The sequence below is a fragment of the Oncorhynchus nerka genome, linkage group LG12, assembly GCF_034236695.1.
Source record: "Oncorhynchus nerka isolate Pitt River linkage group LG12, Oner_Uvic_2.0, whole genome shotgun sequence".
Lineage (NCBI taxonomy): Eukaryota > Metazoa > Chordata > Actinopteri > Salmoniformes > Salmonidae > Oncorhynchus > Oncorhynchus nerka.
The window spans coordinates 32,418,612-32,445,320 of NC_088407.1; the positions used below are offsets into that span (position 1 = coordinate 32,418,612).

General features: G+C 44.9%; 1 protein-coding gene across 1 annotated transcript in view; it reads left to right on the forward strand.

The window, feature by feature from the left end:
• The window catches only part of LOC115138133 (regulator of G-protein signaling 12-like), a 69,847-nt gene extending 43,766 nt beyond the window's left edge, over positions 1 to 26,081 (forward strand). The window contains 11 exon segments of the mRNA XM_029674644.2: positions 307 to 460; positions 952 to 1,049; positions 1,455 to 1,655; positions 3,587 to 3,660; positions 3,860 to 3,986; positions 6,942 to 7,041; positions 7,485 to 7,555; positions 8,068 to 8,164; positions 8,880 to 9,215; positions 9,218 to 9,454; positions 24,872 to 26,081. Coding sequence (XP_029530504.2) covers positions 307 to 460; positions 952 to 1,049; positions 1,455 to 1,655; positions 3,587 to 3,660; positions 3,860 to 3,986; positions 6,942 to 7,041; positions 7,485 to 7,555; positions 8,068 to 8,164; positions 8,880 to 9,215; positions 9,218 to 9,454; positions 24,872 to 25,194 — 1,818 coding nt within the window. The 3' untranslated portion in view covers positions 25,195 to 26,081.
• Positions 26,082 to 26,709: the final 628 nt, after the last annotated feature.

Genomic DNA, 26,709 nt, shown 5'->3' on the forward strand with positions numbered 1-26,709 from the left:
TCTTAGTAACCACTTTAGGTGATTGTGTAACTCGCCTGTGAGATCACATTTTGTGTTGTAGCCAGTATATGAGTTTGTTAGTCTTCAAAACATCAGGGTCGTATTCACAAGGTACCAAAAGGGAGAAAACAGACCAAAACAAGGAGGCACTACATGAACTTGTCCAATAAGAAACTCTATTTCCATTGGAAAACATTTTCTGCTGCTAGATATTTTCCATGGCAAATGGCTTTCTATGGTATGCACTCATGTATCAACCCAGGTGTTATACAGGTTGTTTGAACTGGTTGTTTTGTTGTACAATAGGAGGCCAGGAACCAGAAGTCAGGGAGGTCACTGACTGAGGAACCCGGAGACGAGCACGATGAGCATAAGAAACGGGGCATCTTCTTCTCTTGGTCCCGGAACCGGAGCTTTGGGAAGGGACCCAAGAAAAAGGACATTGGAGAAATCAACATTGGTGAGCAACTCTCAGTCATAGAATAAGTCATAAGGAGTTAATCCTATGTATTCAATTCAAATACCTTTCCCCCCCGTGAGGAAACTTCTTGTGTTGGATTTCAATATTGGCATAAAGCTTTCTGTCATGCATTATGGTGGTAGGTCTTTGGTCGGGCAATACACAGCACTGCATTGTGTGCTTTACATTTGTTATTGATAGGCAGAAAGTTAAGTGATGTTGGTAATAAACTGTTCCTTCTCCCTTAATGTGACCTGACCCGACCTCAGCCCCCATTCCTCACTAATCTAAAGCTCTCCACCCTTGTCAGTGACCGCAACCATATACATTCCTCCTGTGGCCCTTCCATCAGATACCTGATGATTAACAATATTTCAAGTTTAGAAGTCAGTGAGTTTTATGTGTAGTTGTGGTGTGATGATGCATGGATATTAATTGTGGAATGAGTTGTATCCTAACTGTGGCCTCACTGTCCTTCTTCTGTTGGGTAGATTCCTGGGGCAGCAACGGTCGGAGGGAATCACAGGGTTCCTTGTCCTCGGGTGCTAGTCTGGAGCTGGCCACTTCCTGTTCAACGGGCAAAACCGAGGTAAGATCCTGCTGCAAGGCCAGGCCAAGTCACCATGGCAACACGGAACCAAGATAGTTCTGTAGTAGGAGCATCAGTTACACAGATCCTGACTCTGTTAGTTTTGTGGCATGTTTGCAGAAATTCTGCTTGACAAGGGATTTGGGTATACCTTTGTCTGGATGGTTACAGTTGTTATACTGTATGTTACATGAGTTGAAGGGGTTTCATTTCAAGGTTCAGACGTTCAATTTTGTTTTTATTATCCCACAGGGAAATTTGGTTTGCAGGCAGGTCGAACATCAAACACTACATACAAAACATAAAGACACTGTTGTGGTTGCAGTTTTAGCTCTTGGTATTTTCTCTTGCTTCCGTTGAGTTCTATCATCTCTGACTATGGTTTGTCATGGTATTCCCATGCAGGGGGACAATCGTCACTCTGTGCCGGTGTGGGAGAGGGTAAGGGAGTGCTCCAAGATCTGCAGCATGACCCTGCCGGACGGCTCGTGTTCCTCTGTGACCCTGCGGCCGGGGGCCACAATCAGGGAGGTTCTCCGGGACCTCTGTCAGAGCCTCCGCATCAACATGGCTGCCGTAGACCTCTTCCTGGTGGGAGGAGAGAAGGTGAGTCAAACTCACGATGGTTCCCAGCACAGTTACTGTTTCCCTTACTGTGCATCTCAATGTGGATGTAGAGCAGGGGTTCTGAAACTTTTTCAGCCTGGGACCCAAGTTAGAAATTCTGTGTTTTTCCTGGGACCCAAGCTTAGGAAAATATGCAACCATATATAAATATCAGTACATTTCATTGCCCTTATGCCTAAAACAAATGCAATATAGACAAAAACAAATAACAATGAAATTAAATATCCATCTAAAAATATATTCATGTTTATTTTCCCCCATTAAAAACTCTCTTACGTATCTTTCTAGGTTGAAACTGTTGCTGTTAAAATATAATAAATCATTTTAATTCTGAACGGGAATAAACTGACTGATCACATCACACAGATGAATAACAGAACACACACACAGGCTTTTTGATAGTGCAGCCGTAAGTAACAGTACCGAAGAAAAATGATCAGGCCTACTGTACATCTTACTGTTGAAATTATTGTTGAAAGAATGTCTAGGCTGGAACTGTTGCTGTTAAAATACAATACATATTTTTTAATCTGAACTGGAATAAACTGATTGATCACATCACACAGATGTAGACCAGAAAACACACACATACACACAGTCCTAATGAGAGGTGTGTGGCTGGTTGAAGTTTTCAACAAGCATGTCTATTCTGGGCTCTGTTTTTGACAGTACAACACTGAGGTCATGCTCAGCCTTGAAACTCTTTCTGTACTTGTTTTTTAAGTATGTCAGAGTTGAGAAACCTGACTCGCATAGGTATGTGGTGCCAAACTGGACCAGAACATCTACTGCTTTCTCAGTCAGGCAGTTGACCACTTCCTGCTGTTGATGAGCAACCCAGAAATGTGTGAGTGTTTGCCTCAAAAGGCATATTGCTTCAATCAGTTTATTCCAGTTCAGAATAAAAAATGATTAATTGTATTTTAACAGCAACAGTTTCAGCCTAGACTTGTTTTCAACAATCATTTCTACAGTAAAATGTACAGTAGGCCTGATAATGTTTCATCTTCATCTGTATTGTTACTAGGGTTGCACTATCAGTAGCTAGCTTGCTTTGGCTAACGTTAGCTATTAGCTGTGTAACGTTACAAGGCCAGGGGATTGTTTGAAAGAGAAACTCACATCTACTACCATGAGAGAGAGTACTCCCTTATTTCTGCTTATCATCACCGGTTATAAAATGACAACAATGCCTTGCTCGTTGACTTACTTTTCCATATTGAAGCACTGTTTCCTGAAGCATTAAGCCCTGGTCTGAAAGAACTCCCTGGGTTTACCATCCTGCTATGGATGTTTGGTCAGGATGTGTCGTTTTATTAATTTGTTCGTTATGAGAGACTCATTACTACGTACTTCCACACACAAAACACATTGTGGGGACTCCTTGTTATAAGTTTGTATGAAAGACAGAGAAACTCATAGCTGTATATGCGTTTCATGACGATTGAGCTCAGTCAGAACTTGTGGCTAGCATGAGTCCATTTCATGACAGGGGTGAATGATGGAGAGTGGGAATATCAAGTCAGTGGCTTGAACAACAGCGCTGCAGCTTGTGGGTCACTGAGTGATCTTCAAGAAACTGCAGAAAAAGATCTGGTAAACCGGTAAGCTGCCAAACTGAGCAGAGAGCGCAGATGCACTTGGCCAAATCAATTCCAGTAATTAATGAAATAATTATACATTTTCTCTGACACACCGCAACCCACTTTAAGAAAAGCCGATTTAGAGTGAAATAATGCAGATCCATTGATGTATTAAGTGGTTAGTTCCACTTAATACATCATGTTACTTACATGATTGTAAGTCACTTTGGATAAAAGCGTCTGTTTAATGCCATACATTATTGTTTTAGTAAGGCATCGCTTCATGTCTTTGTAAGTAGGTTTTCATGTTGTTTTTATTCTTTTTAGCCTTTGGTGCTGGACCAAGACTGCATGACCCTCAGTGCACGGAACCTCAGAATGGAAAAACGCACTCTATTCAGGTAAAATATTCATCTCTACCTCCCTACATCTTTGTCTCCACATCTCTCTCTCTTTCTCTCTCTCATTCCCCCTTTTTATTCAACAATGTGAACTTTAAAATAACTCTTTGCACCTGCATTCCTCCCAGTAGAATCTGAAGAAAATCATATGATGATGTTACAGAAAGTATCTGCATATTTATTTTCCCTCTATTTTTAGATTGGACCTGGTACCCATTAATCGCTCCGTAGGTTTGAAGGCCAAACCCACCAAACCCGTCACCGAAGTCCTGCGTCCCGTCGTGGCGAAATACGGCCTCCACCTCAAGGATCTGGTGGCCAAAATAGTATGTCGGTGACTGGCTGGGTCGCCTCAATATTTTCTGTTTGCAGCTGTGTGTCCAACCAATCTTCTGTAGAGCATGTAAAAGATGACAATGTCACTGGGTGGAGTCTCATTGGCTTGGAAGAGGGAAGGAACCGCATCCTCTTCAAATGTTGCTGGGTAGTTGGCTCATTCTGACTCAAACGGCCTCTGAAGATACAAAGAGAGAGGGCTATAATTATGAATGACGACACTCCTAAAACATGCAGGGTGAAGGGGAGTAGAAGGACTCCCTTCTCTTCCAAATCCTTGCCAGTTAGTTGGTTTATTTTGTCCTGAGGTGGTTTTCCAAGCATTACCCTACTATTACACACAGTGGCGGTTCTAGCTTGTTTGGCTCCCTTTGCCTCCCCCCCACACACACACACAAATAATCATAACATTTCAAACTATATAAATATAAAAATATATACAAATATATATAAAAAAATAAGACTCATAAATATCAAAAAGAAGTAACAAAGACACAAACAAATTTGTGTTGATTTGACACTCGAGCATCAATACATTACCCATCCCCCAACACTGTCAACCAAGAGTCAAGACTAAACCAATTCACCTTGGTGGTGTGCAGATTGGTTTTATATTATTCTTAATGATTTTGCACAAACCAGAAAAAATGCAACAATATGTCTGTGAAACTATATATTCACAGTATTATGAAGGAATTGTGGTTTATTTGGTAGCTTTTCGTAGTGTGACTGATTTTACTAATTGCATTAGTACTGTACAACGTTAGAGGTGCGCAATTTGATATATTTCCCCGCTCCCCCTACCTCGGGCTTCCAGTGGGGAGACCTGAGGTCAACCTGCCCCCTCCCCATCTCGTACTTCTGAGTGGGAGACCTTCCCAGGCAGTAGCCTGCCTAGCTCACAAACTAGAATCAGGGCGCCCACTCCGACAAGGTTAATTGACCCACAGTCCCACACGGTGACATGATATCATTGACGTGATGTGTAAATGAGCGATAGAAAACCGCAAATGTCATCATTCCCCAAGAAATTGTGTGGGCGCCCCGTGCCGCCCTGGGCGGCTGCCCATGTTACTGATTACATAGTAAGCTGAAAGCCACATTCTAAATGGAGCGAAGGCGTCCATATCTTACACAGTTAATGATAGTACACAGAAGTTGTGACGATACGCTAAAGTGGCAACTTGCTTGTCTGACATGTCAATAAGGCATCATGGTCACGTGACACAGGAACATCGTGCACCTAGTATGTGAGGATGGCTGGGGGTAGTCCGGATATGGTCAGATTTTTCCTGCAATCTAGAGCCATAATCATTATGCTTAATTCTGTGTCAAAAATATGTATATTTTTCTGCATAGCTAAGCATACCTCTTCAGCTGTCTCTATCATCCTGACTGTTGGTTATTTTTTTAAAGAAACAAAATATGCTTCTCTGCTCAAATCTGGGTAAAAGATAGAAAGGAGTGTGAGTACATTTAGATATTGTTTGCTTTTCTAAAGTCTACCAACCTTACCAGCAGGCATGCCAGCTAAGATAGACAAGCTAGATACTCTAACTTGATTGATAGCCTGAAATGGCTTCTTGGTAGGTAGTTATGATGTTGGGAGATTGCAAACATATTTGGGCTAGCTAAAGTCAACTCCATAAATTTGCCAAGTGGCTAGTAGTATTACAGAGAAAAAAAAAGATACACTACATGACTAAATGTATGTAGACATTTCATTTCATTACCATTAATATGGAATTGGTCCCCCTCTTGCAGCCTCCACTCTTCTGGGAAGACATTCCACTAGATGTTGGAACACTGTTGCTGGGACTTGCTTCTATTTAGCCACAATAGCATTAGTGAGGTTGGGCACTGATGTTGGGGGATTAGGCCTGGCTCGCAGTGGCCATTCCAATTTATCCCAAAGGTGTCCGATGGGGTTGAGGTCAGGGCTCTGTGCAGGCCAGTCACGTTCTTCCACACCAATTTCGACAAACCATTTCTGTATGGACCTCGCTTTGTGTTATGGGGGCATTGTCATGCTGAAACAGGAAAGGGCATTCCACAAACTGTTGCCACAAAGTTGAAAGCATAGAATCGTCTAGAATGTCATTCTTCATTGTATGCTGTAGCATTAAGATTTCCCTTCACTGGAACAAAGGGACCTAGCCCAAACCATGAAAAACATCCCCAGACCATTATTCCAACTTTAAAGTTGGCACTATGCATTGGGGCAAGTAGCATTCTCCTGGCATCCACCAAACCCAGATTAGTCTGTTGGAATGCCAGATTGTGAAGCATGATTCATCACTTCAGAGAACGCGTTTCCACTGCTCCAGAGTCCAAGCTGTACACCACTTCAGCTGACGCTTGGCATTGCGCATGGTGATTTTAGGCTTGTTTGCTGCTGGTCGGAAACCCATTTCATGAAGCTCCTGACGATCAGTTATTGTGCTGACGTTGCTTCCAGAGGCAGTTTGGAACTCGGTAGTGAGTGTTGCAATAGAGGACAGACTATTTTTACGCGCTACGCGCTTCAGCACTCGACTGTCCAGTTCTGTGAAGTTTTGTGGCCACCACTTCGCAACTGAGCCGTTGTCGCTCTTTCCCAATAACAGCCCGTACAGTTGACCAGGACAGCTCTAGCAGGGCATACATTTGACGAACTGACTTGTTGGAAAGGTGGTGCCCTATGACGATGCCAAGTTGAAAGTCACTGAGCTCTTCAGTAAGGCCATTCTACTGACTATGTTTGTCTATGGACATTGCATGTCGGTGTACTCGATTTTATACACCTGTCAGCAATGGGTGTGGCTGAAATAGCCGAATCTACTCATTTGAACAGGTGTCCACATACTTTTGTGTATATATCGTGTATATAAACAGGACAAATCTGAGGGGCCATGTGCCCCCTATGAGCATGACGACTGCTAAAACTTTGTGTTGTGTTTTGACAGAGTGGAGAAACGGAGCCCCTAGACCTGGGGGCGCCCATATCCAGTCTGGATGGCCTGCGTGTGGTATTGGAGAGAGCAGACCCTGTTGCCTCAGGGAAAGGTAAGACAGCCCATCACACCGAACACCAAAACATGCACTAAAACGCAGATGATAGACAGATAATGAAGTAAGCCAACATTCCATCTCAGAGATAACGCCTACAGTGACCTAGCCTGATCCCAGATCTGTTTGTCTTGCCAAGTCCTATGGTCATTGATTTGGCATGACAAACGAACAAACATTAGTTGGCTATACAGCACAAACACTCAAACCCCCCAAACAGCCACCAAGATAGTGGCTTGAGAAATCCAATCCAATTCCTCCAATGTTGGACTGGTGCTTCAGCCTGTCTGTTTCCAGGAATTCAAACAGCTCTTGTAATCAATGTCCTGTTTTGTTCCCACTGACTTCCAGTGATAAACAAAGATATCAGAGTGATGGAGGACATGTGGGATGATTCATTGGCTCCTATTTACCTCACTGTTGTTTTTTTCTCTCTATAGACTCTAAGTCCAAGTCAGGTTCCTTGAAAGCACATCCGCCATCATTGACCACCAAGAGTCTTTCTGCAACAGTAAGGAGACCACCATCATCCTCCTCCTTTATTCCTGTTTTCACTTTCTCAAGTATCCTTGAATTTCTAAATGTGCTGTAACTCCCCTGCTAAGCTGCTTCTTAACAATTTAATGTCACATAATAATTGCTCAAGTGCTCTACTCTACTTTGTTCCTGGCTCTTTGTCATGTTGTTTCTTCCTTAAATGCTGGCTGTAGCTGACTTGAACCCTGGCTGACCTCCCACTTTATAGTTCAGCCTCCAGGTCACCTTTGTAGTTGCGATCCGACCTTGTCTCATAGGGATTTACTAAGCATAAAAGAAGCGTAAAAAGAAACAACAAGCATCAAAGAGACCACACGCTCGTGTTTTATGGTTGTTTTTTGTGTTTCCTATAGTTAATAACAGGGCACAGGTGCGAACACTTAAGTCAATCTACCCAGGATGTGTTGTAGTGGTGTTAGTACAGGGCATGCACAACCTCCTCCCTCACCCCCTTAATGGAGTGCGTTGTTATTGTTGCGTCTGCAGGGAGATGACAGGTCGTCAGGAAAGGCAAGCGGACCAGATCCGTCGCTCCCTGCGGAAAAGGGAAAGCCGAAAAAGATTAATATAGATGAAGCTGAAGGTAAATCCCCCTCTTTTTCTAACGTTCTGTTGCTTCTCTGAGCTTTGCTTCGCCGCGTCACTAACACCAGCTGTAAAAGAATCCTTCAACCTTCATGGTTATCTGTCAGTGCAGCTTGGGACTGTGTACTGTGCACGTTAAATGATCTAATCCCCTTTTTATTTGACCTATTTTCTTGTTCTTTGTGAGGGTTTTAGATAGGGTTGCAAAATGATGGTAACTTTCCTTTCTGGAATTTTTTGGGGGAAAGTTACTTGAATTTTGCAACCATATTATTATATATATATTTTTCCCCCTCTTTTTTTATACCCCTTTTTTTCTCCCCAATTTCGTGGTATCCAATTGGTAGTTACAGTCGTGTCTTATCACTGCAACTCCCTTGGGAGAGGCGAAGGTCGAGAGCCGTGCTTCCTCCGAAACACAACCCAACCAAGCCGCACTACTTCTTGACACAATGCCCACTTAACCCGGAAGCCAGCCGCACCAATGTGTTGGAGAAAACCCGTACACCTGGCTACCGTGTCAGCGTGCACTGCGCCCGGCCCGCCACAGGAGTCGCTAGTGCGCAATGGTACAAGGACATCCCGGGCGGGCAAACCCTCCCCTAACCTGGACGACGCTGGGCCAATTGTGCTCCGCCCCATGGTTCTCCCCGTCACGGCCTACAACCCTAGTTAAAGGAATATGAAGTAACTCTACTGCTTTCTCTCTTTAGAATTCTTTGAGCTCCTGAGCCGGGCGCAGAGCAACCGGAGAAATGACCAGAGAGGCCTCCTGAACAAAGAGGACCTGGAGTTACCTGACTTCCTGCGGTTAACCTCCGGCCCCCCCTCCACTGCCTCCTTAGACATGGCCTGCTCCACACCCACCTCCATCAAACAGCGCCAGGGGGCTGGCAGGGAGAACGGGGTTGGCGGTGCCCCCGCCCGTGGCCCCCTCAATGCCAGCCTGCGCTCTGAGAGCCTGGACTCCTCCCTCAGCAGCACCAACGGACACCCTCACCCAGCTGCGGGGCGCCGGGCGCTTCTACCCCCACCCCGCCTCCCCGTCCCCCCTTCAGCGCCGCCCTCTCACCCATCCCCCGCCCCTCGGAGTCTAGAGGCCCGGCCCTCAGGACACTGGAGGAAGACACCCACGCTGACCTGACCCTGGTGGGCGAGGGAGACATCACCAGCCCCAACAGCACCTTGTTGGCCCCTGCGCTGCTGTCCCACGAGGGCAACTTCCTCCCTCCTTCGCCATGCGCCAACTCCTTCCATGATGGTGGTGGGAATGGCCAGTCAAGCTCAGGTATTTCCCCAGTGTGACTATGCATAAGTGTGTTGGTGTGTGTGTGCGTGTATGTGTTTGTGTGTGTGTGAGAGTTTGTGATTGTGTGTGTGTCTGAGGGTGACCTGACCTCCAACGACAACTCCTTTTATACTGACTTCAATGCACTTTATTTACAACTGAAAATGTATTCTCTCTCAGTAGTACCCCAGTCATTTTTACCCCTTTGAATATTTTCTAATGAACATAGATAGCGTTGTTTATGTGGTCACTTTCAATAGTAAGTTCCGCTCAATTGTAAATAGTGATGTATATATTTGAAATGAATGACATTTATATTCACACACCACTGAACTGATGGGTTTTATAACTTAACTGAGACTTGAGGTGAAAGTAAATCTTAGAATGTTGTACCACAGAGGTTATATGAGGATGCAGGTGGATAAAAACGTGTTTCATAATGCCTACATATTGTAATGCTGTAATACTCAACATGACAGTTGTCATTACAATACATGAAAAATAGACATACTATAATTTGACAGCAACCAATTGTAGTGAGCTAGAATTACCATGCAAGTGTGAATTGTTTGATTGATTGATTCAAATAGAGAACCTGGAATAGATTTCAATGAGTCACAGCCTTTCATGTCAATAAAATGCTCAATGCCGGCATTATGAATGTATAATTGGAGTACGGTCCTAAACCCAGTACATAGCTACAGACAAGATAGAACGTAACCAAAGTGTTATTGATTTTTAAAAAGATGATCATGATTGTTCTTACCTGCCTGTACTATTTTTAAACTGAAAAGCTGTATTTACTTTCATCCCATCCTCTAATGCAATTCAACAATTTTGCTCAGATTTTTTCCTGGTAATACATAGAAGGAAAACTGAACCAGTTTCTTCACAAGATGTTGATAATTATAGAGTCCTCGATGAAAAAAAACAGTAATGATAGAGGTCCTTTTGAAATGAACGGTATCATTGTTGAATTGCGTGTCACACTGTCTGGAAATATCCTCTCTCTCTGTAGATGCTTGTTGTAGATGATCATGACGATTAATTCTGTATCTGTGCTTGATTAGATCTAATAAATGTTAGACCTGGAATCACATCATCTGTCTTTTTACACGTTTGTGATCTCAAATTCAGTTACTACTCCATGCCTCTTCTTCTCCAACTTCCCCTAACACTACATACATCTCTTTCATTTAGTTTGTCTTCCACCTCCTGCCCGACCTGTGCTTGCATGGTAGCTGCTTTGTCTCTGCGCTTCTGGGAAGCTTGTGGCATCTGTGTCAGAGTAATTCTGACTTTTTTGTGTAGTTCTGATAGTTGTGTCTGTGTGAGAGGTCATTCGGTAGCGTTTGTGTTGTTTGTGTGTAATTCTGCCCGTTTTGTCTTTCTTGTCTTAGTCTGTCTTTCTAAGGGATTGCATCATGTCTGTAACTTTCCCATAATTCCTAGGTTTTCCAGAACTCCCAGTTGTAAGACTCCCAGCTTTCCGGCTTCTTCCTTCCTGATTCCAGGAATCTTCCAACCAGAATTTCTGGAAAAGCTGAGAATTTTGGGAATGTTACTGGAATTTTGCAACACTAGACTTTTTATTGCTTTCACTAATGTACCTCAGCTAATGCATAATGCTTTCTCTATGAGCAGTGAAGAGCTGTATCAGTCCTGAACATGGATTTCCTTGTCCATACCCCCTTACCAACTGGTCAGTTTCTAGTTCTCCACTACGTAGTAAGTCGGGTTGATAGTCACGGTGAGCCTGATAAGTTTGTTAATGCAGTCAACTAACTTCCGATAAGTTCAGTTTTACAATTTTCAATTAAATTACAAATTTGATTGTGTACACTCTACCACAACAGTCCCAAGCTGTTGCATTTATCTGGAGTCAACTGTATGTCATTCACTATCTCTATTGGGGAGGGTAAGTCTGTCAAAACAGAATGAACAGTTGATTGTGGTGGGCAGGGCATCCATCATAATCACCAACATTATCCGCCACAGTTATTTATTGTTGTCACAAGACAACCAGTTTAGCTGTGTGATTTCATTGCAGTCTTTTCTCACCTGTGCTCAAAAGCCATATTAGAGTAATAACAACACACTTTGATGTCCCAATTTAAAAGGAAGCCTTATCCAGCTGTGCTGTTTGAAGATCTGTACAACTAACAAAGGAATTAAGAGATGGCTAGAATTCTAGTTTTTTTTAACATGGACTATTTTAAGTACAGTCTCCAACAGCATTTGTTTTGTTTTGTTTTACTTGCGCTTGATTGAGCTTGTCTGGTGCAATGGAACCAATGGAATAGTCCCCAAAGTGCAAACCCTGTCCATTTAGCACTCCAGGCAGGCTCAATCAATCGCTGACAGTATTTGAAAGAAAACAAATTCTATTTGAACCCAGTCCTGCAGCTTCGAGGATGGATTACTTCAAAGTATACAGAGGCCATCACTCAGGTGGACACAACGCGTCTAGCCCTGACTTTTTCTCAATAGCTCTGTCAATAGATAAATGTACTGTGATATGTGTAGACAAGTCGATATGAGAGGTTAGTATAAGCCTCGCAGTGAGTTTCTCTCTGCTCTTCTGTTCTGGTTGCTAAGCGCATCAGCCTGTCCCTTCCACCTTGGGAACCATGGTAACGTGTCCAACTTGCATGAGTTGACTGTTTTGCTGCAGAGAGAAACTATTGCTCGCTCTCTCTCTACATCTGAAAGGAAAAACATTTCTGTCACGTTATCATGGTCGTGTAATTAAAAACCTTGAACCCTTAAAGAGGACAAACTGACACAGCAGCCTATGGTCTATGTTCCCTTGGGTTTACTTAGAGGAGTGGAACGGAGTTCCCCTCCACCTTGAGTTAGTGGTTAATGAACTAATTAAGTTAAGGATGAAAAAGCTAGGGATTCTTAGCCTGGTCCCAGATCTGTTTGTGCCTACTCCATTGCTGTCAGTCAAGCCTAACATGTATGCATGACAATGAGTGTGACAGGGAGTTGGCCTGATGGCATCAACAGACTGGCACTCAGACTTAGTGGTTCTGGGGTCAGCTCCTATAGGATATCCCAATTCAATCCCTGACTACAATGTTAATGTAAACTCATGTTGAAAACAAAACACTGGTCTGCTAGGGTCACTCCACCTGATGTGAAATAACAACCAATATGCCCTTATGAGTGTGATATGTTGAGATTAATTTACCATTTTAATATCTAAAAGATATCAGCTGTTATCTATTTTAATGATTGTTTTTGCTTTCCGTGTAAAATCAAATGATGGTTGTGCGCCTGGTCAGATAATCATGTATTGCTAATTGCTTTCTAATTAATGCTTTAGTCCACCAGAGGGCGAGAGTATATAGTTAAACTGTTGTTCCACTACCATGCATTGCATCAACGTCATCTGCCATACTAGGGCAGTTGAGGATAAGCCCAAGCCTGTTCCACTTTCTAGTCATAGCAAAGAACCAATACATAAATACATAAAATTAGACTTCCTCCCATTTCTCGTTGCCCATGTTTGGGATATCCTGTTTTCACTGTATTTATCATATCAAGTGCAGGTTTATAGTATTAGGCTTTGTGATGTCATCGCCCATATCTGGAATTTAGAAAAGCTTTTATGCTTTAAAGTGCAATCGACCACATAGGCACAAGTTAGGCTTAGTATCCACCCCAATGCAGCTACTTCTTAAACACAATTAGCTTACACTGATTCAGAATTCTTGCCTGATGGACCTAGTGATCCTTTAGCCTCACGTTATATCTCACTGTCTTCTCCATCTGTCTGAATGACACACCTGAAAGCTGGCTATAGCTGACCCTGAATCAGTCTTATCATCCATCTGGCAGAAACTAGGGGGCCTTGTGGCTGATCTCAGCTAGCCTTAGTGAACTGTGCAGCTGGTTCTGTTTCAAACTGGCCCTGGGGAGAAATGGTCTGTCTAGGAGAGTCTGGTGCCATGGCCCATTGACGGACAAGAACCCGACAGCCAGCCAGCACAGGCTCATGTTACGAACAGTGCCAAGACAGAAATTATACCTCAACTCAAATAGGCCTACTGTAATGAGAGAATGTTTATTCCAGACCACTTCGATCGTGTCTTAGGAATGTATTCACACCACTTGACTTTTTCCACTCTTTGTTGTGTTACAAAGTGGGATTAAAATGCATTTAATTGTAATTTTTGTCAACAATCTACACAAAATAGTCTCGGTCCAAGAGGCTTCTAAACAGCTTCTTCCACTAAGCCATAAGACTCCTGAACATCTAATCAAATGCTACTCAGACTATTTGGATTGCCCCCCCTTTTACACTCCTGCTACTCCTGTTATTATCTATGCATAGTCTACCTACATGTACATATTACCTCAATTACCTCAACTAACCGGTGCCCCCGCACATTGACTCTGTATATAGCCTCGCTATTGTTATTTTACTGCTTCTCTTTCATTATTTGTTACTTTTATTTCTTATTCGTAATTTTTTTAAACTGCATTGTTGGTTAGGGCTTGTAAGTAAGCATTTTACTGTAAGGTCTAGCTAGACCTGTTGTATTCGGCACATGTGACAAATACAATTTGATTTGATTTAATTTTACGATATATGTCACGCCCTGGCCTTAGTATTCTGTGTTTTCTTTATTATTTTGGTTAGGCCAGGGTGTGACATGGGTGATTTATGTGTCTTGTCTTGTCTAGGGGTTTATTAGATTTATGGGGTTGTGTTTAGTAGAGTTGTCTAGGAAAGTCTTATGGTTGCCTGGAGTGGTTCTCAATCAGAGGCAGGTGTTTATCGTTGTCTCTGATTGGGAACCATATTTAGGCAGCCATATTCTTTGGGGTATTTTGTGGGTGGTTGTTTCCTGTCTCTGTGTTTTGAACCAGTTAGGACTGTTTCGGTTTTTCCACGTTTTCTTGTTTTGTTTATGTATATTGTTCACGTTATCATCTTTATTAAGGATGTTCAACCATAACCACGCTGCATTTTGGTCCTCCTCTCCTTCCCAGGAAGAATCCCGTTACACGATATTTGCACATTATTCTGTTAGTGAACCAGGCGAGGCAGTCATTAGAGGAACCAAGGCTGTTGAGTCTGCCGATAAGAATACTGTGATTGACAGAGTCGAAAGCCTTGGCCAGGTTGATGAAGATGGCTGCACAGTACTGTCTTTTATCGATGGCGGTTATGATAGATACCTTGAGCGTGGCTGAGGTGTACCCGTGACCAGCTCGGAAACCGGATTGCATAGCGAAGAAGGTACGGTGGGATTCAAAATGGTCGGTGATCAGTTTGTTCACTTGGCTTTCGAAGACTTTAGAAAGGCAGGGCAGAATGGATATAGGTCTGTAACAGTTTGGGTCTAGAGTGTCTCCCCCTTTGAAGAGGGGGATGACCGCATCTGCTTTCCAATCTTTAGGAATCTCAGACAATATGAAAGAGAGGTTGAACAGACTAGTAATAGGGGTTGCAACAATGGCAGCAGATAATTTTAGGAAGAGAGGGTCCAGATTGTCTAGCCCAGCTGATTTGTAGGGATCAGATTTTGCAGCTCTTTCAGAACATCAGCTGTCTGGATTAGGGTGAAGGGGGGGGGGGGGGGGGCTTGGGCCAGTTGCTGTGGGGGTGCAGAGCTGTTGGCCGTAGTTGGTAGCCAGGTGGAAAGCATGGCCAGCCGTAGAGGAATGCTTATTGAAATTCTTGATTATCGTTGGTGACAGTGTTTCCTAGCCTCAGTGCAGTGGGCAGCTGGGAGGAGGTGCTCTTATTCTTCATGGACTTTACAGTGTCCCAAAACGTTTTGGAATTAGTGCTGCAGGATGCAACTTTCTGTTTGAAAAAGCTAGCCTTACCTTTCCTAACTGACTGTGTATATTGGTTCCTGACTTCACTGAAAAGTTTCATATCGCGGGGACTATTCGATGCTAGTGCAGGACGCCACAGGATGTTTTTGTGCTGGTCAAGGGCAGTCAAGGCTGGAGTGAACCAAGCGCTACATCTGTTCTTAGTTCAACATTTTTTGAAAGGGGCATGCTTATTTAAGACGGTGAGAAAAGCCCTTTTAAAGAACAACCAGGCATCTTCTACTAACGGGATGAGGTCAATATCCTTTCAGGATACCAGGGCCAGGTCGATTTAGAAAGGCCTACCCATAACAGATGCAGGCAATGAGGCAGTGATTGCTGAGATCCTGGTTGAAAACAGCAGAAGTGTATTTAGAGGGCAAGTTGGTCAGGATGATATCTATGAGGGTGCCCATGTTTACGGATTTGGGGTTGTACCTGGTAGGTTCCTTGATAATTTGTGTGAGATTGAAGGCATCTAGCTTAGATTGTAGGATGGCCAGGGTGTTAAGCATATCCCAGTTTAGGTCACCTAACAGTACGAACTCTGACGATAGATAGGAGGCAATCAATTCACATATGGTGTCCAGGGCACAGCTGGGAGCTGAGGGGGGGTCTATAACAAGCAGCAACAGTGAGGACTTAGAAGTAGAAGCTCGAACTGTTTGGGCATAGACCTGGATAGTATGACAGAACTCTGCAGGCTATCTCTACAGTAGATTGAAACTCCGCCCCCTTTAGCAGTTTTATCTTGACGGAAAATGTTGTAATTGGGGATAGAAATTTCAGAATTTATGGTGGCCTTCCTATGCCAGGATTCAGACACGGCTAGGACATCAGGGTTGGCGGAGTGTGCTAAAGCAGTGAATATAGCAAACTTAGAGAGGAGGCTTCTAATGTTAACATGCATGAACCCAAGGCTTTTACGGTTACAGTGAAGTCAACAAATGAGAGAGCCTGGGGACACACAGGGTCTGGGTTAACCTCTACATCTCCAGAGGAACAGAGGAGGAGTAGGACGAGGGTACGGCTAAAGGCTATAAGAACTGGTCATCTAGTGCGTTGGGAACAGAGAATAAAAGGAGCAAATTTCTGGGCGTGGTAGGATAGATTCAGGGCATAATGTACAGACAAGGGTATGATAGGGTGCGAGTACAGTGGAGGTAAACCTAGGCATTGAGTGATGATGAGAGAGGTTGCATCTCTGGAGGCACCAGTTAAGCTAGGTGCGGTCTCCGCATGTGTGGGGGGTGGGACAAAGGCGCTATCTGAGGCATGTTGAGCAGGACTAGGGGCTCCGCAGTAAAATAAAACAATGAGAGCTACCCTAAACAACAGTATACAAGGCATATTGACATTAGAGAGAGGCATAAAGCCATCACAGGTGTTGATTGGGAGAACTAAGACAACAACGGGTAAGGCAACAACGGGTAAACAGCTAATACAACAGCAACGGGTAAATGGCGACGAATGGGCAGATAGGGTCAGAACACAGGGCCTGAGTTCGAGGCTGGGGCCGCAAGAAACAAAATGAAGTACTGTGTTAATGAACAGTCCAGCAGGCATCAGCTGTGTAGCCGTGTGATCATAGGGTTCAATGAGCATCCGTTCGGTAGTCGTTACTATGCTAAGCGAGCGGGAGACACGGCATTCAGAAAAGCTAGCGGGTCGGCGATAGCAGATGGGTCTTCACCGACATCCACGACGCAGAGGCCGATTGAGAGCACATCGGCCGAATTACGTCAGCAGACCAGCAGACCAGTCGTGATGGGTTGGCGGGGCTCCGTGTCGATAAAAGGTCCAGGCCAATTGGCAAGAGAGGTATTGTAGTTGGTGTACTTCGTTTGCTAGCCGGGAGATGGGCCTAGCTCGAGGCTAGCTCGACGCTAACTGGTGCTTGCTTCTGGATAAGGGCGTTAGCCACAATAGCCACTCGGTAGCAGCTAGCTAGCTGTGATGATCCGGTGTAATGGTACAGCGCTTGCGGCAGGAATCTGGTGATGTAGTTGAAAAAAGCAGTCAGATATGCTCAGGGCTGTGCAGACTGGCAGGTATTATCCGGGCTATCCGGGCTAAAGCGGCTGGTGTCTGAGCTAAAGGTAAAGACCGCTAACAGTGACTAAATAGCTAGTAGCTAATTAGCTGGCTAACTTCTGATGGCTAGCTTCTGATGGAGGTTCCAGTTCTAAGGTCGAAAAAATAGCAAATCCGTATCACATTGGGTGAGGCGGGTTGCAGGAAGGTACATTTAATGGAAAAAGAGATTGAAATATATTGAAATGTCTACAAAAAAACAAGAAAATATTTACAAGGGGCAAAAACAAACAAGTCTTACTGCTACGCCATCTTGGATCTATAAGAATTGTGGAGGAATAAGTATTGTGGATATAAGTATTGTGGAGGAATAATACATTATGGCCCTTGCTCTTGCAAAACATTTTTTTTTCTTTCTTTGTATTAGATTTTACCAGATCTAATGTGTTATATTCTCCTACATTCCTTTAACATTTCCACAAACTTCAAAGTGTTTCCTTTCAAATGGTACCAAGAAGATGCTTCAGGGCCTGAGCTACAGGCAGTTAGATTTGGGTGTGTCATTTTAGGCGAAAATTGAAAAAAGGGGTCCAATCCTTCAAAATCTTTCAAGCTCTGAAGTTGGTTGTTGATCATTGCTAGACTGACATTTTCAAGTCTTACCATAGATTTTCAAGTCGATTTAAGTCAAAACTGTAACTAGGACAATCAGGAACATTCAATGTCGTCTTGCTTAGCAACTCCCGTGTATATTTGGCCTTGTGCTGAAAGGTGAATTTGTCTCCCAGTGTCGGAAAGCAGACTGAACCAGGTTTTTCTCTAGGATTTTGCCTCTGCTTAGCTCTATTCTGTTTATTTTTATCCTAAAAAATGACAAGCATACCCATAACATGATGCAGCCACTACCATGCTTGAAATTATGAAGAGTGGTACTCTGTGAAGTGTTATATTGCTTTGTGCTTTGTATTCAGGACTTCAAGTTAATTTCTTTCCCACATTTTTTTTGCAGTTTTACTTTAGTGGCTTATTGCAAACAGGATGCATCCTTTGGAATATTTGTATTCTGTACAGGCTTCCTTTTTTCACTCTGTCAATTAGGTTAGTATTGTGGTGTAACTGCAATGCTGTTGATCCATCCTCAGTTTTCTATCACAGCCATTAAACTCTGTAACTGTTTAAAAGTCACTATTGGCTTCATGGTGAAATCCCTGAGTGCTTTCCTTTCTCTTCTAACTGAGTAAGAAGGACACCTGTATCTTTGTCGTGAGTGGGTGTATTGATACACCATCCAAAGTGTAATTAATAACTTCACCATGCTCAAAGGGATAGTAAATGTCTGCTTTTTTATTTTTACCCATCTACCAATAGGTGCCCTTCTTTGTGAGGCATTGGAAAACCTCCTTGATCGTTATGGTTGAATCTGTGTTTGAAATTCACTGCGCAACTGAGGGACCTTAGGATTTTCTGAATGTGTGGGGTACAGAGATGAGGTGGTCATTCAAAAATCATGTTAAACAATATTATTGCACACAGAGTGTGTCGATGCAATTTGTGACTTGTTATTAAGTAAATTGTTACTCCTGAACTTATTTAGGCTTGCCATAACAAAGGGGTTCAATACTTATTGACTGAAGACATTTCAGCTTTTCATTTTTAATTAATTTGTAAAAATGTCTAAAGATATAATTCCACTTTGACTTTATTGTCACGACTTCCACCGAAGGTGGCTCCCCTGCCTGTTCGGGCAGCGCTCTGCGGTCATCGTCACAGGTCTACTAGCTGCCACCGATCCCCTTTTCCTTTTCTGTTCTCTGTTAGTCTAGGATGGTTGCGTTCCGGTTTCCACATTATCCTCTGCTCTCTGCGATTGACTCCGCATCCACCACTCCTGGCTGTGTGACAGAAGCCCGCACCATATCCATGGAGTCAGCAGGAGCAGCTGCACCCCCTCTCCCATCCATGAAGGATGCGTGTCCTCCATCATACGACCATTCTCCACCGAATTGGGTCAGCAATGGATCAAATGATGGAGAGAGTGATGCGAGGAGTGGTCTCCCTACCTCACCCCCAGCTCCTCCTCCACCTGCTCAACCTACTCCTCCGGCAGCATCCGAAACCAGTGCTCTTCGTCTGGCGCTCCCAAGGGAGTATGATGGAACGGCGGCTGGGTGCCAGGGGTTCTTGCTAAAGCTTGAGCTGTACCTGGTTACCGTTCGTACGACTCCCTCTGGTGAGGAGAGCGTGAGCGTCCTCGTCTCCTGTCTGACGGGTTGAGCCCTGGGGTGGGCCATGGCCCAGACTCTGCGAGGGACCACTACCAAGAGTTCACCCACCGGTTCTGGGCCGTGTTCGACCACCCACCAGAGGGCCGAGAAGCGGGTGAACGGCTGTTTCACCTTAGACGAGGAGTGCGCAGGACTTTGCGCTGGAGTTTCGGACCTTGGCCGCTGGAGCGGGGTGGAACGACAGGGCCTTGATGGACCACGATCGATGTAGCCTCCGGGCGGATGTCCGCAGGGAGCTAGCTTGTCGGGACACCACCCTGTCCCTCGATGAACTCATTGACATGTTGATCTGACTGGGCAACCTGCTGACTGCCCACAGGCGTCCAGAACGGGCCCTGTTAGTTCCACCTCCTGGCCCTCCTGCTCCAATCCCTATGGAGTTAGCGGGGGGCGCATCGAGGGTGACCGGAGAAGGAGGCTCCTCCTGCACCAGTTGTGGTCGGAGAGGACACACTGCCGATCGGTGCTGGAGGAGCTCGTCTGGGAGTCGGGATGGTAGGCAGAGCACTTCTCGGTCACCCCAGGTGAGTCAGCACCAGACTCACCCAGAGCTCCCTGTTGGTCACATGTTTTTACTAATTTCTTTCTCTGAGTTTTCTCCCTCTCTACAGCATAAGGCGCTAGTCGATTCAGGCGCAGCTGGGAACTTTATGGATCGTGGACTCGCGTTGAGGCTAGGGATTCCACTGGTGCCGCTAGATCAACCCACCCCGTGCACTCCTTAGATAGCCGACCATTAGGGTCAGGGCTGGTCAGGGAGGCCACGGTTCCACTGGACATGGTAACGCAGAGGGATCATAAGTAGTGGATTAGTCTCTTCCTTATTGATTCACCTGCGTTTCCAGTGGTGCTGGGTATTCCCTGGCTGGCTAATCACAATCCTGAGATTTCATGGAAACAGGGGGCTCTCCAAGGGTGGTCAGAGGAGTGTTCAGGTAGGTGCAGAGGAGTTTCCATCGTTGCAACGACGGTGGAGAGTCCAGACCAGGTTTCCACTGTGCGCATATTTCCCTCTGAATATGCCGATTAGGCTATCGCTTTCTGTAAAATGAAGGGGACCCAATTACCACCTCATCGACGAGGGGATTGCACGATAAACCTCCTGGAAAACACTGCACTTCCCAGGAGTCACGTGTACCCGTTGTCCCAGGAGGAGACAGTGGCTATGGAGACATATGTCACTGAATCTCTGGGACAGGGGTTCATTCGGCCCTCCACGTCACCCGTCTCTTCGAGTTTCTTTTTTGTGAAGAAGAAGGAGGGAGGTCTGTGTCCGTGCATTGATTATAGAGGTCTAAATTCCATCACAGTGGAGTTTAGTTACCCGCTACCTCTCATCGCCACAGCGGTGGAATCATTTCACGGAGCGCGTTTTTTCACAAAACTGGACTTTAGGAGTGCGTATAATTTGGTGCGTATCCGGGAGAGAGATGAGTGGAAGACCGCGTTTCGTACCACATCTGGCCATTATGAGTACCTCGTCATGCCGTATGGGTTGAAGAATGCTCCAGCCGTCTTTCAATCTTTCGTAGACGAGATACTCTGAGACCTGCACGGGCAGGGTGTGGTGGTGTATATCGATGATGTACTGATCTATTCTGCAACACGCGTCGCGCATGTGTCTCTTGTGCGTAAAGTACTTGGGCGACTGCTGGAGCATAACCTGTACGTCAAGGCTGAGAAATGTGTGTTCTCCAAACAAGCCGTTTCCTTCCTGGGTTATCGCATTTCCACCTCTGGGGTGGTGGTGGAGTGTGACCGCGTTACAGCCGTGCGTAATTGGCCGACTCCGACCACGGTAAAGGAGGTGCAGTGGTTTTTAGGGTTTGCCAATTACTACCGTAGGTTTATCCTGGGTTTTGGTCAGGTCTGAAGGAGCTGTTCACCGACGCTCCCATGCTGGCTCATCCGGACCACTCTTTGGCATTTGCCGCTTGGTGTTCGTGATCGTTTAATTCGATGGGCCCATATGCTACCCTCTTCGGATCATCCTGGTATTGAGAGGACAGTGCGGGGTCTTAGGGGAAGGTACTGGTGGCCCACTTTAGCCAAGGACGTGAGGTTTTATGTCTCCTCCTGCTCGGTGTGCGCTCAGAGCAAGGCTCCTAGACACCTGCCTAGAGGGAAGTTACAGCCCCTCCCCGTTCCACAACGGCCGTGGTCGCATTTGTCGGTGGATTTTCTAACCGACCTTCCCCCGTCTCAGGGGAACACCACGATCCTGGTTGTTGTGGATTGGTTTTCTAAGTCCTGCCATCTCATCGTTGCCCGGTCTCCCTACGGCCCTACAGACTGAGGATGCCCTGTTTACCCACGTCTTCTGGCACTACGGGGTGCCCGAGGACATCGTTTCGGGGTCCCCAGTTCACGTCCAGAGTTTGGAGGGCGTTTTGGAGCATCTGGGGGTGTTTGCACCGGGGGACCGGATCTGGCTCTCGACCCGAAACCTGCCCCTCTGTCTGCCCTGCCGGAAGCTGGGGCCGCAGTGTGTGGGGCCATTTAAAGTCCTGAGGAGGATAAACGAGGTGTGTTATAGGTTACAGCTTCCTTCTTACTATCGTATTAACCCCTCGTTTCATGTGTCTCTCCTCAGGCCGGTGGTAGCTGGTCCCCTGCAGGAAGGTGAGGTGCCGGAGGTCCCTCCGCCCCCTCTGGACATCGAGGGGTCCCCGGGTGAGGGGCCTACAGTACCTTGTGGACTTGGAGGGGTACGGTCCGGAGGAGAGGTGCTGGGTACCGGTGGAGGACATCTTGGATCCATCACTACTGAGGGAGTTCCACCGCCTCCATCCGGATCGCCCTGCGCCTTGCCCTCCGGGTCGCCCTCGAGCCCAGCGGCGGCGCGCTGCAGGAGCCGCGCGTCAGGTGTGGGGTACTGTCACGACTTCCACCGAAGGTGGCTCCCCTGCTTGTCCGGGCGGCGGTCGTCGTCGCTACTAGCTGCCACCGATCCCCTTTTCCTTTTCTCTTCTCTGTTAGTCTTGGTTGGTTGCATGTTATGTTCACTGTCTGTTTGGTGCCCAGTTTTGGGTTGGACATATTTGTTTTCGCCTGTTGTTTTTGGCGTTACTTTTGGATACCGTAATAAAGTTTGGTTTCCCCCATTATCCTCTGCTCTCTGTGATTGACTCCGTACCCACCACTCCTGGCTGTGTGACAGTTATGGGGTATTGTGTGTAGGTCAGTCACACAAAATCTCAAGTACAGGCTTCATATCAGCATGGCCTTTTGGAATATTCACTAACACTGATATGGCAGAAGCACATTTTAGATAACAGCCATAATGATGACACTCCTACTCTGTCATTGTAATGATGTATCTTAAGAGACCTAATTATGAGCTCTGCATAGCATGACATGAATGCGCTATAGATATGGTAAGGATATATTTCATGAACCTTTAATAATGCTGTTTGGACCTGTCATAACATGTTCATGAAATTCTTATAGATGTGTAATAAATGCGTTATGGATATGTAGTCTGTGTAAATCGTTACTGTAGCATCATGAAAAAATATTGAGCACATCAACTTGTTAAGTAGGCCTACCTTTGGCAAAGAGGTTCATTTTGTGTTCAGCTGTGACAAGGGAATGTTGTGGAGGCTGTGTTAATAAAACTGCTTTGACTGTGAATCAGAGACGTAGGAGGTCAGAAGGTGTGTGCGTTGGAGTGCTGTGTATGAATCACTTAGAACTCTTGTTGAAAAGCTGAGGGTCACTGAGTGCAGGAGGGACGAGGAGAATTATCACTCCGGGTTAGCTTTGGCCTCTCGACTCACGCATCCTCAATCTAATAGAGAAGTGTCGCGGAGGAACTGTATGAGTCAACGCACTCTAACAACCCTTTCCTCTACTCATGTGATGTCTCATTATGTACACCGGCTTCAGGTCAGATATTCTTTCTCCATTGCGATATTCAATTTTGTCAAAAACTTGTCAAGATAAGAATACAGCTAAAAACTGCACAGAAATGTGAAACGGTCATAGTGATCCAGCTCCATTGTGACTACAGACTTTAATCTGGATCCAGAAATGCACCTTTGAGAAAGTTCTGTATTATGTAATCCTGTTAAATAGTGTATCATATCAATGCAACACTGCTCAGTTTGTGGGCAATCACCACGTTTTGTTGACATCAAGTCTACACTCTTAGAAAAAAGGGTTCCTAAAGGGTTCTTCGGCAGTCCCCATAGGAGAACAGTTTTTGGTCCCATGTAAAACCCCTTTTGGTTCCATGTAGAACCCTCTGTGGAAAGGGTTCTACACGGACCTCCAAAGTGTTCTACCTGGGACCAAAAGGGTTCTTCAAAGAATTCTCCTATGGGGACAGCCAAAGTACCACTTTAGGTTCTAGATTTTTCTAAGAGTGTAGACCAGGTCTCTCCAACAATGTTCCTGGAGAGCTACCCTCCTGCAGGTTTTCCCTCCAACCTCAATTTTAACTGAACTGTTTCAGTTTATCAACCAGCTAATTATCAGAATCAGGTGCGCTAGATTAGGGTTCGAGCGAAAACCTACAGGACGGTAGCTCTTCAGGAACAGGGTTGGAGAGCCCTGGTGTAGACAGTAGTACAGTACAGTACACAGTTGATCTAACGAATAACCAATCAGTTAAACTGTTACAGTTTGTTCTTTTGAAGCCAAGTGGATCGCCCTGCGAACCAATGGCATGCATAGAGCTTTTGATGTTTGAGATGGTTTCATTTTGTTCGTAGGGCACAATGTTCTGAACTGATCCGGGGCCAGAAGCCATCAAGCCAAATACTCTGAGCCTGATGCTTTGTCACCCACAGGTCACTGCTCTGAGATCAGTTCAATGGACGTGCTGCATTTCAAGGGTCAGAGCTCTATCATAATGGAGATGGAAAAAGCTATTCCAGAGGGTTTCTTAACCCTTCCGCTACTCCTCCCCTGTTCACTGTTTTTGTCCTCTACCACCAAAATGTGCGTAGGTCAAGACACAAAGAACTGGTGGCCTTCACTGGCCTATGTCACTGCTTTAGACTGATTATAACACAGATGATAAAATCCTCTGGAAGGCTTTGTACATTTCCAGGGAGGTGGTAGACAAGTCATAACGTGTGTTTTGTAGTAACCCATCAGTAAATCATTGACATGTTAACCAATGCATGCTGTGTTTGAGGCCTCAAGGCTATGCTAGATTGGTAACTCTCCTCCATACACTGTAGCTGGGCTTTTGATTTGTTTGACCACTGTGGTTAAAACGTGTCTGATTCTCCCATCACTCCCCTCTACCCAGAGAGAAGACAAAGAGCATGTGCTCTTGACCACTCCCACAAGAGGTCGCCGTGTCTTGGAGCACTCCGCTCTCAGCCAGCACTGCAGGAGGTGATGGACGTGGAGGGAGTGTGCCTGGAGGAAGAGGAGGAGGAGAAGGTGAGGGAGGTCACCATCACCCATGGAGAGGACTCGGAGCTCAGCGTCAGTTTCCAAGGGTACGCGGCTGAGCTCCGGCAGTGCCAGAGTCGAATGAAGACCTCCCAGGTGCCCCTCAACACCCACGATCAATCAGAAGGGAACAAAGACTCCAAGACTGACATATACAAGGCCACCATTGTGTGAGCTCTGAGGCTGACCAACAATCACCAGCACTTTCCAAGCTTGATTCACGGTCTGTTCAAACAGAAACTTACTTGATGAACAAGGGACTTTTACTGTAAAAATCTGTCGTTTTTCATGCCAGAACTGATGTATATGTATAATAATTGTATGGTGATAGATATTGTATTATTGATCATCTATGCCGTACTGTTTAGCGGGTATACATTTTCAAGAAGTGATGAAAAGGAAAATAATTGCCAGTTAAAATGTATGAACAATTTGGTAATAAACTATTGTTTGGAAATGTATTAGGAGATACCTTGTTTTAGATGGATGCTGATAATACAGGTACTGTAAAACAGGGGCTATAGAATTAAGCCTCTTTCAGGTAGGTTATAGGATTCACACATTGTAGGAACATGAGAAACTCCTTGCAACTCTAGTGCACGTTACTGTATTATTCTGGTCACACACTGAGTGTAAAAAACATCTGCTCTTTCCATAATAATAGACTGACCAGATGAATCCAGGTGAAAGCTATGATCTCTTATTGACGTCACTTGTTCAATACATTTCAATCAGTGTAGATGAAGTGGATGATGCAGGTTAAAGAATGTTTTTTAAGCCTTGAGACAATTGAGACATGGATTGTGTATGCGTGCCATTCAGAGGGTGGATGGGTAAGACAAAATATTTAAGTGCCTTTGAACAGGGTATGGTAGTAGGTGCCAGGTGCCAGGTTTGTGTCAAGAACTGCAGGTGTTCTTAATATTTTGCACACTCAGTGTACACTGTTTCGTGGTGAACAAAATATGATGCCTCTTCATGTCTGTACATTTGATCTATTATGGTCTGGCTTGATGTTTGGTTGTTCAAATTCCACTCAATAAACATTCCCGCCTTTGTAATGCCAGAATGGAAGCCTCTGTCGTTAGTCACGTTGAAGGATTTTATTAAAGGGTCAATCTGGTATTTAAACAACCGCAACTGATGGGGGTATGACAGTAGAACTAACTCACTGGGCACAGACGTCAATTCAACGTCTATTCCATGTTGGTTCATGGTCATTCCATTGAAATGATGTGGAAACAACGTTGATTCAACCAGTGTCTGCCCAGTCGAAAGCTCGTGAGGCATTTATAACTTATGTTCTTCAAGAATCATTGGGGCTATATATCATTCATTTAAACGTCCAAAAATGGATGTACCAATCCAAGATGGCCCCTTTAATGATTAACTTAGTTTGAAATAAAAATGATTTGTAAGAATGCAAATCCTTGATACCCAACCAGCTCCAAACATAGACCTGTCAAAGCCATTATCATTGGTCTTTAAGATATTCACATTGCAGAATTCTCCCAAGTGTGTTTTGTCTTCTTAAATCTGTTTGTCCAGTTGGTCAGAACGGTGGTCAGTCATTAAGAGTATTAGTAATTATAAGTGAACAATTTCTTCGAGTCACACATTATAAACCCATTTTAGACCAGTCTTGTCAGGAAGTCGTGTCTTGTCAGTAAGAATAATATATCTCCGAGT